Source organism: Pholis gunnellus (assembly GCF_910591455.1).
Source record: "Pholis gunnellus genome assembly, chromosome: 9".
Classification (NCBI taxonomy): domain Eukaryota; kingdom Metazoa; phylum Chordata; class Actinopteri; order Perciformes; family Pholidae; genus Pholis; species Pholis gunnellus.
This window is the reverse complement of record NC_136535.1, coordinates 5,543,598-5,563,103: the sequence shown is the minus strand read 5'-3', so window position 1 is coordinate 5,563,103 and position 19,506 is coordinate 5,543,598. Positions and strand designations below refer to the sequence as shown.

General features: G+C 41.8%; 1 protein-coding gene across 1 annotated transcript; it reads right to left on the bottom strand.

Moving 5' to 3' along the window:
• Window positions 1–5,299: 5,299 nt before the first annotated feature.
• bbc3 (BCL2 binding component 3) lies at window positions 5,300–16,743 on the bottom strand. The gene is made up of 4 exons (XM_079166874.1): window positions 16,508–16,743; window positions 14,916–15,321; window positions 10,273–10,478; window positions 5,300–7,556 (listed from the first exon to the last, which is right to left on the bottom strand). Exons 2-4 carry the CDS (start codon window positions 15,307–15,309, stop codon window positions 7,461–7,463), a joined length of 696 nt encoding a protein of 231 aa, XP_079023000.1. The 5' UTR covers window positions 15,310–15,321; window positions 16,508–16,743; the 3' UTR covers window positions 5,300–7,460.
• Window positions 16,744–19,506: the final 2,763 nt, after the last annotated feature.

The window sequence follows — 19,506 nt, the reverse complement described above, 5'->3', positions numbered from 1 at the left end:
GTCCCTTGATACATTCCTACTGTAACTAAATTGATATCTACTTTTATTCCCCCGTGAGGCTTTCGGCTGCAGAAATGTGTGACAATTGATTTGAATAAAGACAGGATTGAGTCCATTCACACACCGGGTTCATTGCAAGTTCAGAGAGAATAAGAAAAGAATTGAATAATATCCATGAATACATATTAAACAACACAAGTCTATTTTTGATTGGTGTTTACGGCTGATTTAGGAACACAACCAAAGGAGCTGTGAGGCAGCACAGAGTGCCACTTCTCTTTTCCTGGGATTAGGAGAGAAGATTAATTACGGAATGTCCCTTTAAGCTCATTCTGCCCCTTTAATTAAACCTAAACTCTTATCTGCCAACACATTCAATGCGCTCTTCATGCTGACTCTGCTCTCTGTCTTTCATGTCCTCGCTTGTGTTCTCACACACACACACACACACACAGTTAAATCCCAGTGCGGAGCTCCTGCTGTGTGGTCACTCTCTCCACTTAGCAGCAAAGACCAAGTGTCTGTTGTTGCAACCAATCAGATCCCTGATTTGGCTCTGAGGGTCGCGTGATTGGCTCATTCTGCAGAGGAGTTTAAGTGAGGATATCTGGTCCCAATGCTGCCTGTTGACTCAGCAACAGACAAGTGTGTGTGTGCGTGTGTCTTTACTTGTACAACCATCTTTGTGAGGACCATTAAAACTTTTAGACCTTCAGATTGAGGACGCTTCTGGAAAGTGAGGACATTTTTGTCGGTCGTCACTTTGGGAAGGACCTTCAATAGCCCGTTTGAGGGTTCAGGTTAGAGTTAGTTTCAGGTTAGAGTTAGTTTCAGGTTAGGGTTAGGGTCAGGTTTCAGCATAAGCATTTAGGTGTGATGGTTAAGGTTAGGATAATGGGAAAAGAGAATACTTTGTATCAACAAAGTGTCCTCACAAAGATAGAAGTGAAGGGTGTGTTATTGTGTGTTGGCTCGACAGAAGGTCTTTGCTATTCCTTAGAAACTGGTGAATTCCTGAGTTTGTTTATTGCTAGTGCAGCGCTTGCATTGCAGCTGAACAGCGTTGTCCCTATACGAACCCATTGCTCGGCTCCCGGTGGCTGAAGTGTTGCTAGGAAGTTTAGTATATTCACCATCCAACAGCAAAAGTGAACTGCTGTCGATGAGCGAGCCGTGGCCTGAAATGCCCCGCTGTGGGTGACAAGCTCAAGTCTGCAGAGCTTTGAAGCTCCGCCCCCAAAGCTACAGTTTATTAATATTGAACATGTTGTGTCTTCAAATTGCACCATGGGGACCCAAGAAAAAACAACCACAGAGTGTGAAGTAGATCCGATGAGCGGTTCTCAGGATATGCAAAGAACAAACAGAGATTCCTCGCTTTATAGCTGGATGTAAAGATTAGTGGGGCTGCAACTCACAGTTCTTTTCAGTCTTAATTAATCGGCCAATTATTTTCTAAGTTCAATTAAATAGTAAAAATATATATATATATCATTTTTCATAGCACATCTGAGAAGCTGGGAAAACCGTTGCTTAAAAAACGATGAACTAATAAATTAACCGTTTCAGCTGCAAAGATTAAAGCAGCAAATATTACTTCATTTTGGGAGCAGAAATCTGGAGCTCTCACTTCAAATATAGCATAATATAGTATAATGTCAGGGTATTTTTCCCAGGAAAGACTGACTAGACATCGAGCTCTTGTAGAGGCCCGTATGAATGTGTTGTATTTGCCAACATTCATTTTTGTGAAAATAACACAAATTATTACTCAGAAGTCAGTAAAATGGTCTAAAGTCAAAGATCAGATCAGATAAGGATCATCAGAGAGTCACAGACATTTAGTCTGTAATCACAACACTTCAAGTGTCATTCTTCATTTTTTAATTGCCAGTTATGTACGTTGTGTTTAGTGTCTGTTTGTTTGTAAATAAAAACAGACAATACATGATAAAAAAACAAAGACATTCCTGCTGTATTACGTTACGTGTATAAACCAGGTGATGTGAACAACAACATGAATAAATGCTATAATAACAATGCATCCACTGTGCAGTTCCAGGGTTGTTCTAGGCCTCTGTAAGAGCATCAAAACATGGTCTGGACTATTTTGATGAGCATGTTGCCCTGGATTGTCATGTTGACCATCATTGTAAACACTTGTGGTGCATCTGTGTGTGTGTGTGTGTGTGTGTGTGTGTATGTGTGTGTGTGTGTGTGTGTGTGCGAGCAGCGAGGGTCTTGACCTCGTGTCCGCTAATCCGTGCTGCTCTCCAGATGTGACGGAGACCACAGCGCTGTCCGTCCATCCACTGTCACGCATGGCCAGAGGGCTGCCGCTCTAAACCCCAGACAGCCGCCAACATCTGTAAACATCTGCCGAACCAATAAACTGCCGCTGTCCTCGCCTGAGAGTGGCGTCATCGCAAAGGGACAATTCCACCCTGTGAAGTTCATTCCCGAGCAGAACGAAGTCATCATCTTACTCCCGTGGCTTTGTGGAGTGTAAAGGAGATCCTTTATTTACTCATTTGGTTTATTTCACCTTTATTTAACCAGGTCTCTTGAGCCTGCATTATCTCAGTTAATGAAGTACAATTTTGAGGTACTTGTACTTTACGTGTGTATTTCTATTTCCAGCACCACATTTTGAAGGGGCATATTTATTATGATAACTTTAGTTACCTTGCAGTTTCAGATTAATAATACAAATATATATATATATAACTATTATATACAGCAGTGGTCACCAACCTTTTTAAGCCCAAGATCCCTGACCTCTGCCTTGGTGACCGGCAAGATCTACTTATTGAGGCGTTGAGAGAAAAAGACTGTCCAGACTGTACTTACAGCTTGAGGCTTTTTATTTGGCCTAATTGTAATTGAATGAAATCAAACACTTTGGTCCAGCTTTCAAATGGATGTGACCAAGAACACACTAAATGACTTCATTTCAGTGCAACATAAAAAGGAAATTATTGGTTAACCGCACACAATATGAACAAGAAAAAACACATTTGCAATGAGCAGGCTGGATGAACTACCAATATTAACTGTTGTATTTATCAACTGACGTTACAACACAACACTGACAACATTCTCAGTCAGTGCAACTAATGTAAGTGCAGTTCAGCTCTGTGTCCCATCACAATGCCATCAGAAGTCATGTGACTCAAGTCAGTGTGATGCTGTGACTGAACACTGAGAGTGCCTTGTAGTTCGGCTCATAAGCACAGACAGCCAGTCTGAGGCAGTCTGTGAGGTGTCTGTCTCCTTACCTCCTTATCCCTCACTCCCTACCCTGGTGTTCTCATGTTTCCTTACCTCCTCATCCCTCACTCCCTACATTGCTGTTCTCATGTTTCCTTACCTCCTCATCCCTCACTCCCTAACTGTCCGTGCTGGATCTGTCCCTGTTGTTTTAAAAAGCTAAATAAGTTGTTAGCATGACATTCACAAACATATTGCTGGAGATCTAAAAGCCACATCTCATATATATTGTGGGGATTACGATTGTATAAGTGAGCACTACATCACAGCCACGTATAAAGAAATACATTGAAGAAAATATATTTATGGAAAGATCGCATCAACCTGGATTCGAACCCTGTCTAGCAAAATAGTAATAGATTCAAAACGGCCACGTTATGCGATCCGCCACTTGCATCTTACATCACGACGCGCATTTTCTTGTAACTGATTGATCATGATTTGCAGACCTCCACCCTCGGTAAACTATCGATGGATAAATCCTAAAGAAGAAAAGTCACGGAGGAAAATAGAGTTTAATTCTGCGTGGACGTATTAATTTGCTTTCACTGCCAACGATGCTGGCTTACCTGAATGCTTGATATGTGGCGAGAAATTTGACATCAAATAGCTTTTGCGGCTCCAGACACATTTTATTTGGTGGAAAATAGGGCAAAATGGCTCTTTGGATAGTAAAGGTTGCCGACCCCTGAGCTAGCCAAACCTGTCTGGTACTAGGTAGCTAGTAGAGAAGCTTCATGTTCTGCTTCCCTTTCCCGCTAGTCTGCTGTCTGATTGTGAGGTCAGGCTGATCTGGGATCAGCTCTTTAACTGCAGAATCTCCGCGAAACTTCTCCTCTCAAACGGGTCTTGGAGGAGCAGTGCTCGCGCTGGCGCTCGCGCTCGCCTGTAGAGACTTCTCCTGACGAGAACGCGCAGCTTGGGGCCAAATCGTTTTGGCCCCACTCTGAATCTATCTGAGGACGCTGATTGGCTAAATTGTATGTCACTCATTTATATCTTTAATCAGCAATTTACTAAACTGCTTCATAGACCCGCCTCGGTGGGGCCCACCAGTTGCGCGTTTTGAGACGTGAACACAAGCGGAGATGATGAGCAGACAGGCTGCAGACAAAATCCCCTTCAAAATAAAAGCACAGAATTTTTTGTTTCTTCTTTTTTGTTTTTTATTTATTTTTATTTTATTTTGGAGATCGACAGGGAAAGTCTCCGAGATCGACCTGTCGATCGCGATCGACGGGTTGGCGACCACTGATATACAGTATATTCGTCTTGCCAAATTCCTTGTATGTGTATTTGTACTGAGCAATGAACATGATTTCTGATGAAAAATTCTGAAATGGGCCATTCTGCATCATGGGTACTTTTATTTTTGGTAGAATAAGTATATTTTGATCCTAACACTTTTGTACTTTCACGTACAATCCTGAAGATCTCCGTTTAGTTCTCTTTGGAGGCACCTGTGGCGATACGCAGTAATTGCAGGTGTGTTTTGGGATCTTACTTCCCGCAGATACAAACAGTGTCTGGAATCCCCTGATTAGTTGATTTGCAGGATTGCGACACAAACATACGTTTAAACTACAATTGTATTGCATGTTTTACTCAGGGATTTCAAAAAGTTAGCTTTCTCTTTAAAAAATATTGAACACGTTTCCTCGTAAAACCTTCAGTCCTTGTAGTTCCTGTCTGGTCAGTCTTACAGGAACAGCCCCAAAACTGTTTTCTTTGTTCAATAAGTGCAGTAACAAGTGTGGAAAAAATATATAAAAACTTTTAAAGCAAATTATACTCACACTAAAAATGGACACATCCTGAACGACAAAACTTCGGTTTTAGAAATAGTTGTTACTTGAAAGAATGTTATATAACAGACACAAATGGGGGCTGCCCGCTCTACCAGGTGAGCTATGGGGCGCTCCATTCATTAATGTTAGACATAAATCACCAAACAAGGGAATATAGTTTCCTTATCTTTATTGTATAAAAAAAGAGAAAAAAGTACAAAATTCATGTAGAAAGTTTACAATAGAAAAAAGTTGAAAAACAGCAAATACACACTGCATGTGACTGACTGAGCGTCGTTGGTGTGTGTGTGTGGACCAGACCACTTAACGTTACTATGTGATGACAGCGAACATGGCCAAAAGCACTGCTAGCGAACCGATCTAAAAACACGCAGTAAACAAGCGTCTACTGGAGCTAGCGTCGTTAGCCGAGCATCTGCAGGAACGACTTTAAACATCACGACTTTGAGAGACGTTAGAAACAACGGCCTGGGCTACAGACAACAAAACAGTGTCGCTAAGGACAAGTGGGAGTGGCATCAAAAAGGGTCCAGGTTTCAGTCAAATGTTTCCTGATTTGGAAAATGTAGCTACTCCACGAAGTGGACACTTTAATCCAGAGTACATTAACGTACATAAACGTATAGTTTTAGCAGGTGTAGCACACAGTTTGGGATTTAAATTCACATCAGAAATAATCCTATTTTTAATTACAGGGTTTTTTAGTTCAGTCAGTATCACTCTTCTTTGTGGTTTCAAGAGAATAAAACGGGAGAACTTTGGTACTTTTGCGTCTCATGCCAATGCATCACCTTTTGTTGCTTTAAAACACAGTACCGTTTTAAATGATTGGGACATTTCTTCTATTGCTAGCAGAGGACAAAAAACTACCAAATTCTAAAGCGGATATCATTTCACTTTTTTTTCTTCTGCTTTTCAAAGTGATGCATCCACTCTCAGCGTGTAGTGCAGCGCTTTAGCTCCCTTTTTATACAATCTCTGTTTTAACAGTTTACAACTCAAGTACATCTTAATTCATAGGTTTGATCAGGAATGTAAGAAACAAAATAAATACGTAAAAAAAAAAATAAAAAAAAAAAAAGCTACAGATACGCTACAGTCCAAAATAAATTATGCTCTTAATAGGAGCAATTCAACATTTTCTCCCAAACAAACAAACTACAGTGAAAGTTATCGCACAACCGATGGGGGGTCATTTTACAAAAACATCATCAAATACTTTTTTAACAATGAAAAGATCCAGATTATATATTTTTTCATTTAACTCATGGAATACAATCTCAAATCCACTGGATTTAAATTCAAACTCTGGCCGCTCAGAAAGAAGATCTCCTGACGACGGTGAACACGCTCACTTTCAATAGTACTTTCTTAAAGTCCGCGTTAGTTAAGATTCATCTTCCAAAAGAGTATTTACAAACGATCAAGTAACTATAAACACTGTCAACGTGGGAGGGGGGGGGGGGGGGGGACCCTGCCAGCTCCCAACACTGGCAGCGGTGAACGGAGGAATGTACAGTGGCCCAACATGTGGGCGGGAGAATCACGCTACGTCTGTCCTCGGATGACCTCAGACCATGCTGACGCCGGTGCATTTGAATGTGATGCAAATGACACCTGCAAACAAAGCATTGGAAGAGCGTGTGTGTGTGTGTGTTTCTTTGAATGTGTGCGACTGTCCTAGTTTCGGAGATTAGGGACTCAACAGAGCGCTGAGAGGAAAGGCACGTCGTCGTATGACGGAACGAAGCAGTCAGAGAGGTTCACCCTGTGGGATATGACACCCTTTTTATTCCCTGCGATGCAAAAACAGCGTCCAGTTTCACAGTATGTAAGACAGAGACACGACAGACGAAGGTCAAATCATGTTGACATAATCAAACGGAAGAATTTTGGAGCGATATCGACCATTTCAAATCAAATTAAAAAAAACACATCCTCCAGGAAAAATGGTGATATTAAAGCTGAATGAAAAAGCTCCACAAGATAATGAAGGCTTCCAAAGCAGGTCACGTTAAAACAGACCTGTCTGTGGAATAGACATTTAGAAATATCTGTATTTTCCCATTTTGCGCTGAAATCTCAGTAAACACAATTTATTCATTTGACCCACGTCGGCCATGCACAGGAGATGAGAACCGAGACAAAGACAGCGAAGCAGGTGGATTTTACAAAATATACAGGTAGGAAAGGGACCGTCTGTCCGTCAGCTGCAGTCCGTACCAGCAGACTGACTGACGGACTGATGGCTGCTCCTTGAATTCTTTGTCCCCACGAAAATGTTTTTGATTCCAGGCCGCGTTAATCCTCCGGGTTCAAACGGAGCGCAGCGACCAGTCCGTTCACTAGTAGTCTGGCGGCCCGGTGACGAGGCGGCTCTCTCTACGTGAGCCTGTAGAGAGTGCTGAGGGTCTGGGTGATGAAGTTGAGGAGTCCTCGGCAGGCGTCCCTCCAGTCCTGCCATTGGGGCGCGGCGTGCTGTGAAGGGGGGGCAGACAGGAAGAGATGTCAGTCCAAACTAGAATTACCACAAAATGTCATCACTTAATTGTTTTATCCTAAAAGATATTTGTGTATGAATTCTCATTTGTGAGGTCACGGTGACCTTTGACCACCAACAAACGCTCTCCAGGAGAAAGGGGCGTAATTACAGAACAACGACTCGAGGACATAATGCCTGTTAAACGCACGGATGTTTAATAAAACATGGTTATTCATTATCTGAACTTTTTCGAGGCACGCCAAGATGCTAAAAAATGCGCATTTATTGACTCGACCTACAAACGAGCTCACACGCCGAGATGGACTTGTGATCATGTGATCGCAACTTCATGCAAGTCAATGATGTGTCCTTTTGTCCCCGTAGGCAAATGTGAAGCAGCAGCTCACACAGACAGTTTAAAATCTATTTACAGTAGATGTCTACGAACAAGTTGGAACCATTATCTGTGTTTAACCTCTGACCTCTGAGCAGTTTTGGGGCGTTTTTTTTGCTTAAGTCACATTTTACCCTCTGTGGCCTTGATTTTCACTGCAATATATAATACAAGTCCTGCACCTCTGTGGAAACAGCACACACATGGCTAGAAGTAGAGAGAACTCAAAAATGACGTTTGTGCAGTATAACACAGTTATAATGCCATAAATCATTAAAAAAAAGACAACAAAAAATGCAAGTTGAATTTCTTAGATAATTGATTTTACAAAAACTGAATTTAATGGGTTTTTTACAGTATGTGGTTTTAGCAAAGACTTTAAATGAAACATGAAATATCACAATTTTAGGCTTCGTTTCTGCCGGAGGCGCTTGTCACACACGATGTGTTCGAGGACCATCGGCAAGACGAAAACCTGACGATAATGTCGGGTTTTACAGCTTGTGGCTGTGATAGACGGTGTAGTTGGTGTTTTTCTTTTCTCCCCTTTCTGGGGTTCAGAGGGTTAAACGAGTTTTACTGTTACTGTTCTCACAGTTCTCACCCGCAGAGCTGTCTGAGCTGCAGAGGCATTTCTGAACACCAGACACATGTAAAAAAAATAAAAAGAATCGTCTGAAAACAACATAATGACAACCTGGGCGGAGAGGGGGGAAAGGAAAAAGAAGCTTATTATTTGATTTCTCGTAAAGCCAGAGGAAAGATGATGTCATGTTCGGGGAGAGGAGTGATGGAGAAGTAGCAGCAGAGAAAGAGCGACAGCATGTCTGCATGGTGGGGAATTATGAACAACACACAACAGCTTGAACGAGAGGATAAACAAGTGTGTGTCTGTGTCAAAAGATGCTGCTCTGAACCTCTCACGTGCCTGTGGTAACACCCCCCCCCCCCCTCACAATCTCCATCCCTCCTTCACTCGCTCCTTTTGTTTCTCAAACTGCTCCTTTTAGAAAAAGTGCCTGGCTGTGCTTTCGGCCCCAGCCCGGGTTGTAAACAACACACACAATTTCCCCCAATTCCCCTCGGGGAATACAGTATCTGTCTGTCTGTCTCATGCACGCACACAGACACACACACACACACACACACACACACACACACAGACACACACAGACAGTTCAAAGAGAGCAGCGGTCTCAGAAACCTGCTCAACATGTCTGCAACAGGCGCAGTTACATCCTCCTGAAGAGTGAGTCAAGACTAGGTGACGTCGTCTTTGTTTGTGTGCACGAGGCGGGATGGCGAAGGAGAGAGAGAGAGAGAGAGAGAGAGAGCGAGAGAGAGAGCGCAGCGGGGAAGTGTGTGTGTGTGTGTGTGTGTGTGTGTGTGTGTATGTATGTGGTGGGGGAGGAGGCGGAGAGTTGCTGCCAACTCCTCACGCGATCTAGAGTACAGAGGGAGGGAGGGGTGAGATGAAGAAGTGACAATAAAAGGAAAGAGATAATCAGGAGAAACATATCATTTAAGCTGTATCGCATTGTTTGAGCGTGTCATGTCTTTTTTTGTTGTCTCACACTGTTGTTTCTGAAAAGCTGTTGTGCGAATAAAGTTATTAAATCCATGTGGAGGGTGGAGCAAGAGTGATGAGGACGGAAACTAAAATACAAAAGAGAGGGGAAGAAGGTGAGAAGGGAGGAAAGATGAGGGAGAGAAGAAAGGAAGGAATATGGACGACTGTGCGTATTAAAGTTTCTCAAAACATTCTTCTTTCTGGAGAGAAGAAGAAGAAGGAAAGAGAGAGAGAGAGAGGAGGAGAGGCAGAGAGACTTTTTAGTGTGACTGTAATTTGTATAAAGATCAAAAATAAAACAATAGAAAGTAAAGCGAGAGAAAAAGAAACTGGCCTCTGACAGTGACTCACTCTCTCACACTCACACACAAGTATTGATTTGTCCTCAGCACTCCCTCACACACACACACACACACACACACACACACACACACACACACACACTAATGTGACCTTCTGTTACACTGACGACCGTTTCAATTGTAAATGAGTAGAGCAGAGACGACGTAGCGGCTATTGTGTCTAAAGTGATATTGTTATGAGCCTCATAGAACAGCAGGAAAAAAACGCATTAAAAGTGCGACAAAGCCAATCATAGGCTAATTTGAAAAATAAATACGGTCAGCTGATCTGCTGACATTGTCCTCACCAAATCATTTTCACGGGTCACATATTAACTCATCGACATTAAATACGAACTAAACACGCTATAAATGACACATGGAAACCCGGGGCCCCGCCCTCTTACCGCTCTGTGGAGGACCGTGGTGTTAAACTCATCTCCAATGGCCCTCAGCTGGTCGGCCACTCTCCTGACTTCCACCTCCTGCGCCGCCTCCTCTCCGGGGGCTCTGCGACGCGGGGAAGCCCAGGATGGGTGCTCGTTCTGGGGCAGCAGGTCCGGTAGAGGTCCCTGCCGGCTGGAGGCGTCCTGGCGCTCGTCTCTGTGCGATGCTGGAGCGAGAGGAGGCAAAAATGAATTCAGAGAACAAGACACACACAAAAGAAGAAAAGATTCATTACTCACTCATTTTACTTGTAAGGTTTTGCATCTTGTCCCTGACTCTCTGACTCTCTCTTGTGCTTCTGTCTCTTCATGTATGAGCAGACAGAAGCACTTTATTGGGTACGCGGAGCCTCTGGTTATGCTTAATTGATTCTCAACAAGCGGCGTGCATTAATAGCCTCCTTATACACACTAATAGTAGACAGTTCAAGTGTGTGTGTGTGTGTGTGGGGGGGGGGGCAGGCTGTACAGGCAACAGAGAGACCTCACACATCCAACAACATCATGCACAGACCTCACCAGAAATCATCGCTGAACCGAGATAGATAACCATACACATGTATTATACATATATAATATTATATGATATTCGTGACTTTTGACATTTAAAAAAAATAGTGCAAACAGTTCCTGCGGTTGTTTAGTTATCCGGCCACACATATTTGTTAAGGAGCCGGATCTGGTGACTTATTTTCCTCTTAATGGAATTTGGGAGAGTAATCTCTTAATCTGCTTAATAAGTCTGGTATAGAGAAGAACTGAACGCGTGTGTGTTTGTTGTGTTTACAGACTTTTTGTTTGTATGTTGCTTTAAAGGCAGACAGACACCGGTTACCTTCTGTCTGACCACGTTAACGTGACTAACGGGCCTCAAGCTACTAGATTATTGCCATGTTATGAGAGCTGGTCTGCTGTGACACGTTTTCTGAAAAAGGATTAACTTGTTTGTTTCTTTTCCATTTATGTAAACATTCTTGCTTTTTTCTTGCTTAACTTTGCTTCTTTAATCAGTTAAATCCTTTTATGTAGAAGAGTGTCATCCTCATGATTTATTGATCTAAACCAAAGCACCAACACATCTTCTATATTCTCTTCATGAATTTCATCTTTTCTTCTTACACGTAAAACAAGACACATTTTAAAAAACTTCACAATTGTAATTTAATCAGATATCATTTTAATTCATTTGTTTCCACTCACTGAAGACAGGATTGATCTAAGGATTGATTTATTTTATGTGTGTTATATTGCATTTTATTGTATTATATTGCATTATATAGTATTATTTGTGTATTATATTGTTTTATATGTGTATTATATTATATTATATGTGCATTATATTGCATTACATGTGTGTTATATAGTGTTATATTGTATTATATGTGTATTATATAGTATTATATGTGTATTATATAGTATTATATGTGTATTATATAGTATTATATGTGTATTATATAGTATTATATGTGTATTATATGTGTATTATATAGTATTATATGTGTATTATATAGTATTATATGTGTATTTTATAGTATTATATGTGTATTATATAGTATTGTATTGTATTATACTGCATTGATTCCCCATGTCTTTGACCCTGTGTGGTTCACTAACCCGTTCTCCTTCAGTTAATCATATAACCTGTGCTAACCTTTCTACCACACGTGTTTTTTCACTCTGTGCTCATCTTTTCTGTCTCCGTGCCCGCGGTGGCCAACAACCCTAGTTGCCACAGAAACGGGCACCCCTGGCAACCACAGCATCTGCTTTGCTAGGAGGATTAGGGCTGATCCTCTAAAGATGCAGGTGACTAGACAGAGATGGAGAGAGAAGGAGAGAGAGAGAGAGAGAGAGAGAGAGAGAGAGAAAGAGAGAGCGCTAGAAAGACAACAAACAAACGGGAGACCCTGGCTTGTTGCCAAGGTAACTCTGAGGCAGCGCTGGCAGAGACGTCTCCGTGCGATTGGCTGGCAGAGCGGGGGGGGCTGAGCTGTGATAGGGTGTCGGGAGGAGAGGGGGCGGGGCTGGGAGGGGTGAACCTGTCTGTTTGATTGGCTGACAGACTGACACGATGACAGAGACCCTGTGACCTGGTTACAGTTAAAAATCAAAACAGACTTAACCAGATAAAAGATTAACGGTGAGCTGGATGACCAACATGACTTCTGTTGTTACTTAACTAACAAACGGACTAATTAACCGACTGATTAACTAAACAAGTAGTTGACAAAACAAAAACAACATAACCAATAACTCGCTAACGGCAAACTCACTTAGTGACTGTCTTATTACAGATGATCTGGGATAAGTGATTCTGATTATCAACATTTCATTATTTTTGGAAGACGCAAAAAAGTCAGGCCACACCTATTTATTTTCCCGCCTCAAAAAAACCTAAAACACTGAAATGTTGCAACTTGCAGCAGCAATAATTCTAACAAATGAGAACACGTTACACCAGAACTGTCATCAATAACCTGGCGACCTGTAACAGTGAGGACTGATCACAAAACTCCGTCTTATGTTCAGCGCCCTGAACGGTTCAGCACCTTCAGACCTCTCTGGCTCACTGAACGGGTCAGAAATGACTAAAACTCCCTTCACAAACAAGACAGGCAGCTTCTGTTGAGAGCTTTAAGAAAAAGAAAAATGATTTTTCTTTAATCGATTCCACCTTTGTCTAACGTCTTGTTATTTCGATATTCATTTCTCATACTTGTTTTATGTTCTTTATATCTTGAAATCATTGTTATCGTCCTATTTTTTTAAAGTTTTTCTTGGGACTTTATTATTTAATTGTTTTTCGCTCTTTGTGTGTCCTTTCTTTTTTAAATACCTGCGGTACTGATTTGTATCTCTTGTAAAGCACTTTGAGCTGCATTTTACGTCATGAAAGCTGCTATGTATATAAATAAAGTTTATCATCATCATGTTAATATTCATCCCCTGACAACTGACTAATAACATAACTAGCTGGCTAATTACACTGTCATCTGACTGATTAATGAGTTCATTATTTAACTAGGTTTCTAGTACAGAACAATTGACTCACCCACTGACTAGATAACAAGCCCACTGACTGCTTGACTGTGAGTAGACTGGCTGATAAGCCTGATTAACAAACTGTAAGTCCGACAAACTAAACCAACCGACAAAGATAACTAGCCGATGAGATAAATGGCTTCAAAGTGAGCGTCCACATTTAAGTACGACTGACTTGACTTTGTGCTTGCCTGGCTGAGCGCCCTGAGCAGCAGGAAATGCAGCAGCTTTTGTCTCTGTGCTGCAGCCAGAGGCTGTGCTGTGGAGGACAAGTCTGAACATGCCCGAGATGCACAGCTGACCTGCAGCTGAGAGGGGAGGAGAGGTGGGGGGGGGGGGGGGGGGGGGGGACTTATCTGTTTACATTGTTACAAATCTGTCACAACACTGCGGTTTGGTGCCAAAACGCAAACCTGCCTTTCCTGTGCCGCCACCTGAATTTCCCTTTCTTACGGGTCTCCGAAATTCCCCTCCGGGAAACACAGAAGTCCAGACTGGCTCTCCAGTGAGTCATCCCGTGATAATAACAAAGGTGTCTCACTTTTCGCCCAACTCAAACACTGAGAAATAATACACTTCTGCAGCCCGAGGGAACCACTCGCTGACTGCAAGGGTGGAAGAAGTGCTTTAATGGCGAGAAACAAACTGCTGGGGGGGGGGGGGGGCATTGATTAACAATTTAAGACATTTTTCAGCTTTAATTCCCCAAATACCTAAACAATACTAAAGAGCGCCAGCTCTCTGAAAATGCACAGCCAAGAAATAGGTGCAATGTCCATAAATATAAATTTTTCCTTTCCATTATTCCCTAATTTGAGTCAAAAGAATTGTCAATTGTTATTATCACTGTAACCCCTCCCTCCTCCTCCTCACACCTTGTAACCTCAGGCCAGCCAGACACTGAACATTGTCTGGTGAACAAACCGGTTTGAGCAGTTCTTCCTTTAGTCTTATGACGCAGCAGCACAGTGGTAATGCGAGGCCCAGAGAGACTCACGCGTTTATCCCTGTGACAGTAACACATCCCTCCACCTGTCCCACCTAACAACACTGCCCAAACACTCTCCTGTCATGGAAGCACAGTACGCACGCATAACCGACACTCTCTCGCCAACTGATAACCCTGGTGTTTATTTAAGGGTGGCGGTCTGAAAGGCAAACTGCGCCGTGTGGGGTCGGGTCACGTTTTTGTCAGAAACGGTCTTCCGCTGCTGATCATCTGCAGCTTGTTTTTCCTGCAGCGCTAATGCTAAATCACCGCTGGCTCTGTTACTGATGTGCTTGCCGTTACATTGGTTTTAATGACAAAATGCTACGACAATGCTATTAATATGCAAGGTGCCACCTGCCCATCAGGACTCACTAACATTCATACCCATTCATAGCAATATAGGGAGCAATTTGCCCAAGTGTCTAAGTGTCTTGCCCAAGGACACATTGACATGGACTAGCAGAGCCGGGGATCGAACCGCCAATCCTCTGATTGAAGGAGGACCCTGCTCTACCACTGAACCACAGCCACTGTTTGTCGAGTTAATTATAAGTAAATGCTTTTATCTTACCCGACTGCTCTCCCGTAAAGGCACTGGGTGCTACTGCGGCTCCGCCCCTCCCTTCCCTCCGATTGCAGAGTGGCGAACGTGGAGGCGTGGGCGATGGCGACAACACAGGTGACCGCTGGTGAGTCCGGGCCTCGTCCTGGTCCTCCGGGTGGGGGTAAGGCAGCGGGTACGTCAGACAGAGAGCCTGCAAAGGATGCAGGTCGTGGTGGTGGTTGTTCTGGCGGTGGCGGTGTGTGGCGGTCCCAGAGCTGAAGGCGGTAGTGGTGAGCAGGCCGGGACAGTTGTAGAAGGGGCGGGGCAGCTCCATGCTGCAGGTGTGGTGGCCAGGAAGAGGGTCGTTTCCTCCTCTTCCTCCAGTCTCCCCAACGTTCTCGATGGTCTCTGCGCGGGCCATCTCAGTAGTAGACTAAAACACACACACAGACATGCCACTTATGTAAATAAATGACACTTTGCTGCTTTTAAACTGCAAACTGCAAGAATCATTCTTGTACCATTCTTCAACTTTAGCAAATATGCTAAACTCCTTAAAGTGCTACATTTAGAAACAAGTTACACACCCATAGGTAAGCGATAGACGCTGTGTTCTGCTGCCTCAAAACAAGTTTGAAACACATGTTAATCTGAAAAATATATAAAATCAAGAAAATAATTTTAAAATGCCCAGAAAAATTGTAAGGACAGATTTGTACAAACCACAAATAAATACTTAGAACAAAACAAAACTAAAATAACTATTTTTGAAAAAGTATATTCATTAAAAATTAAATGATAATAATACATTAATGATAAATAATACATTCATTCAAAAATGAAAACACCAGAAAACAAACTGTAGGTTAACTTGACACAGTGAGAGAAATATGAATAAATATAAATAAATCCACGGTTCTAATTTTAGCACCATTGTTTTTCTTTCTCCACTTCCAGTTTGACCCACCGACCTAGATTTTCCCCTAACGGCCGCTAGGGGGCAGCTGCGGCTCCCCGTTCAGGAGAGCACGAGACTTGTTTGTAAACAGATCCGTGCAGTCCGAGCACGAGGAAGCGCACACGCGCACACAAACACTGAGAGGCGAGCCACGCGGGTGTCTCTCGCCCGTTAGCAGATAAATTGTGTAAATATTAATTTCGCCCCCCCGTCCGAATATAAATGGGAAAAGTAGTATAAATATAAAATAACCATTAGGCAAACGAAGGCCCTGCTTGAAGTTTAATCAGTAAAATCATTAATTAATTCATGTTTAATGTAGTAAATAAGTTTTGTTTTTTGACAATCCTCCACCGGCCCTTATGCACATACTGCGAAACATGTTAGCGTAATAACAGTTATAACGGGTATCGCCAAGCCTAAACTTTATCTTACGTTTGCCCGCAAATGTTGTTACATTTCTGTATCTAACATGTCAGGACTAGTCTGAAAGGTAAAATAAACTACACGAAAGAGAAGTGGTCGAGTCGAAGAGGTCGATGGGGTCGATCTTTTTCCCTGACAGTCGAACAGATGATGCAACTTAAAGCTATCACGTTCGAAACCAACTTCTGCAGCTGTAAAAATAGCGTAAATTAATTTACAATTAAGTTTTTCTTACTTGGTCTATCTGACGCTCCGTGGTGAGGCTGTCTGCGGGTCAGAAACCGGCCGGAACAGGTGCACATCAGAAGGGATACCAATGTGCCAAAACAACCGGCGAAGGATCACAAGACGATGTTAAAAGTCCCCTCCGGTGAAAATGTGTCATTCCATGTCGAGTTTCCCGGTTTATAAAGGTTTTAGTTTATATTTGTCCTGGTTTTCTGTTGTATTAACCCATCAAAACATATAAATAGCGACACTATGTACCGAATAACAGAGCACCTCGTTCGCGGTGCTCGTCTCCGTTCGTTCTGAGTGATTTTCTCCTGCTTTGAGACTATTTGTAAATACAGAAGAAGATGAGCTCATGTCCGGTGTGAATTTTCAGAGTAAAACCCAAAGTGAAACTTTATTGAACCCAGCAGGATAATTATGGTTTCTTGCTATGTTTCTTGTTGTTTAAATGTTTTTATGCTGAAGATTAGCTGAGATTTAAACACCCCTTTTGAATAAATGATTTAGTCTTGATTTAATTTATCATGCAAAGGAACTTTTGCACATTCCTAGGTCAATAGTTGGCACATTCCACACAAACCTTTTCATTTTAAAAACAGATATATTGTACATATTATTTTCCATTTTATTTTCCATTTTTCGATGTATGCCAGAAATGTAAAAGTGTGCATATTATCACTTTTACAAAAAACCGTATGTACTCTTGCATTATAAAAATAAAACAAAAATGTCCACCTCATAAAAAGTCCAAAGCCAGACATAAAGATCAGAAACTACACATTTGGTCTTTAATTAGAATTTTCCTTCTTCCTTCATCCTTTTATTTTGATGGCCGAATCAACAGAGTCGTCTGGTTGAGATGACTTCCTCCTCCTCCTCCTCCTTCTCCTCAACAAGTGCTGACATGCTCTCTGACAAGAGGCTGCTGTCTCACTTTCTCCACCTCTTCCTCTCGCTCTATCTCTCTCTCTTTCTAGTTACATGTCTATTTCCATGTCTGTCTCTGTCTGTCAAGTCCAGCAAACTTTATTGTCAATTAAATACAATTTTGCAGTTAATGCTCCTCACATCCTGTATTTCCCCTCCCCCTCCTCCCTCTTTAACTTTGTGTCTCTCATCTCAGGACACAAGACCTTTCCTCATCACGTGACACCTCCACACGGGAATCAACAACATACCCCCCCACACACACACTCACACAGACACACGCTCCTCCCCTCAGCTGGCTTCCCCCTCATTTCCTTTGCAGTTCGACACATCTGCATCTGCAGCAGCAGCTGTGAACTAACACAATGTGATCCTGGGTGGAGGGGAGCTGAGTCAGCCTTTAGTGTGAGGTGTTACTCTTTATTACAACTCAGCCATTGCAAGTGTTAAAGCCACTACTTACTATAATCACTTCTGATAGTTGTGATATAGTTTTGCATGCGATTCATGCAAAGAAAGATAAACCTCTGATGGTCCACCACCATGTCAACAACCCTCATGTGGCATCACGAGAGTCCCAGTGTAGGTTTGCAAAATGCCCTATTGTGTGGAATTGCAGTCCAGTGGATTGTTTATACTTTCTTAAGGATTATTACCATTTTCATAAAATAACAGACTAATAGAAAAACTTGAAGTTGAACAGGTAACATTTCAATGCATTTGAATCCTTTCAAGAAAAAGCAAGTGATGTGTAACTACACCTGTGGACCCGAGTCTTGTGCAAACAGAGACTCAGTATTTACTCTTGACTAACTGTGATTAGAATCCAAATGCTCTACTTTTTACGTGGACTGCAACCGAATTGGTGACAATGAAGCGTGCTGATTCGCCTCTTGTGACTAGTGTGTTTTGTGTGAAAGAGGTGATCATATTCTGTGAGTTATAATTTCATTAATTAGGTCATTATTAGCAGGATATCTTATTTACTAAGTAAATACAAGTAAAGAGTTCTGCATTCATAATCTTAAGAATCAGCATTAAAGTACCAAAAGTAAAATGACTTATAATGTACCGTCTTATTTCAGAATCATGTGCATTATATTACTGTATTATAATTATTGATGATACATTTGTTCATCACTTTAATGTTTCATCTGATAAATGTTGAGCTGATTTCCATTAACTAATATACTCCTGGGGAGCTGAACCTGTAACGATACAACATCATTTTGTTGGTCTATATTGTGTTTTAATAAAATAAATCTGCAAAGTAAACAACGTTTAGGAAGAAATGTAGTGGAGTGATGTACAAGTACCTCAAAATTGTCACACACGTTCAAGAATGAAATTTCTTGCAATCTTTGGGAAAAAACTGTACTGTCCAAAATGCAAAACATACCTGAAATTAGCAACGAACACAAACACACATTTCAGAGCTTAAGCACTACAATAAGATCTGATAACATAAGCTCACCTTTTATGTGAGAACTCTGCAAACATGGAGGCAGTGAGTGTGAGAGGAAGATGAAGGGAGAGAGGAAGAGGAGGACAAGAACAAAGAAAGGGATGACACCAGGTATGACATTGCTTGTGATGTGGATGAGGTGATGTCGCCCAGACATTAACATATAGTGTATCCAAAACCATCCATCATCCCTTATAATAGTATATATATATAATCAATTACATTTTTTTTATTTTGTATAGCCCAAAATCACAAATTTGCCTCAGAAGGCTTTACAATCAACATGCAACATCCTCTGTCTCAGGACCCTCACATCAGTACAGAAAAAACTCCCCCAAAAAAAACTTTAATGGGGAGAAAAAACTGCTAAAAATAATGATAGTAGCAGTGGGTGTTTTATGTCCTTAACACAAGTTTAGCGAGCTGGTTAGTTTCATCTGGCTTGATCGATAGATATAATTGCGTATCATCTGCATAACAATGAAAGTTTATGGAATGTTTTCTGATAATATTGCCTAAAGGAAGCATATATAAGGTGAATAAGATTGGTCCAAGCACAGAACCTTGTGGAACTCCATGACTAACGTTGGTCTTCATCAAGGTTTCAT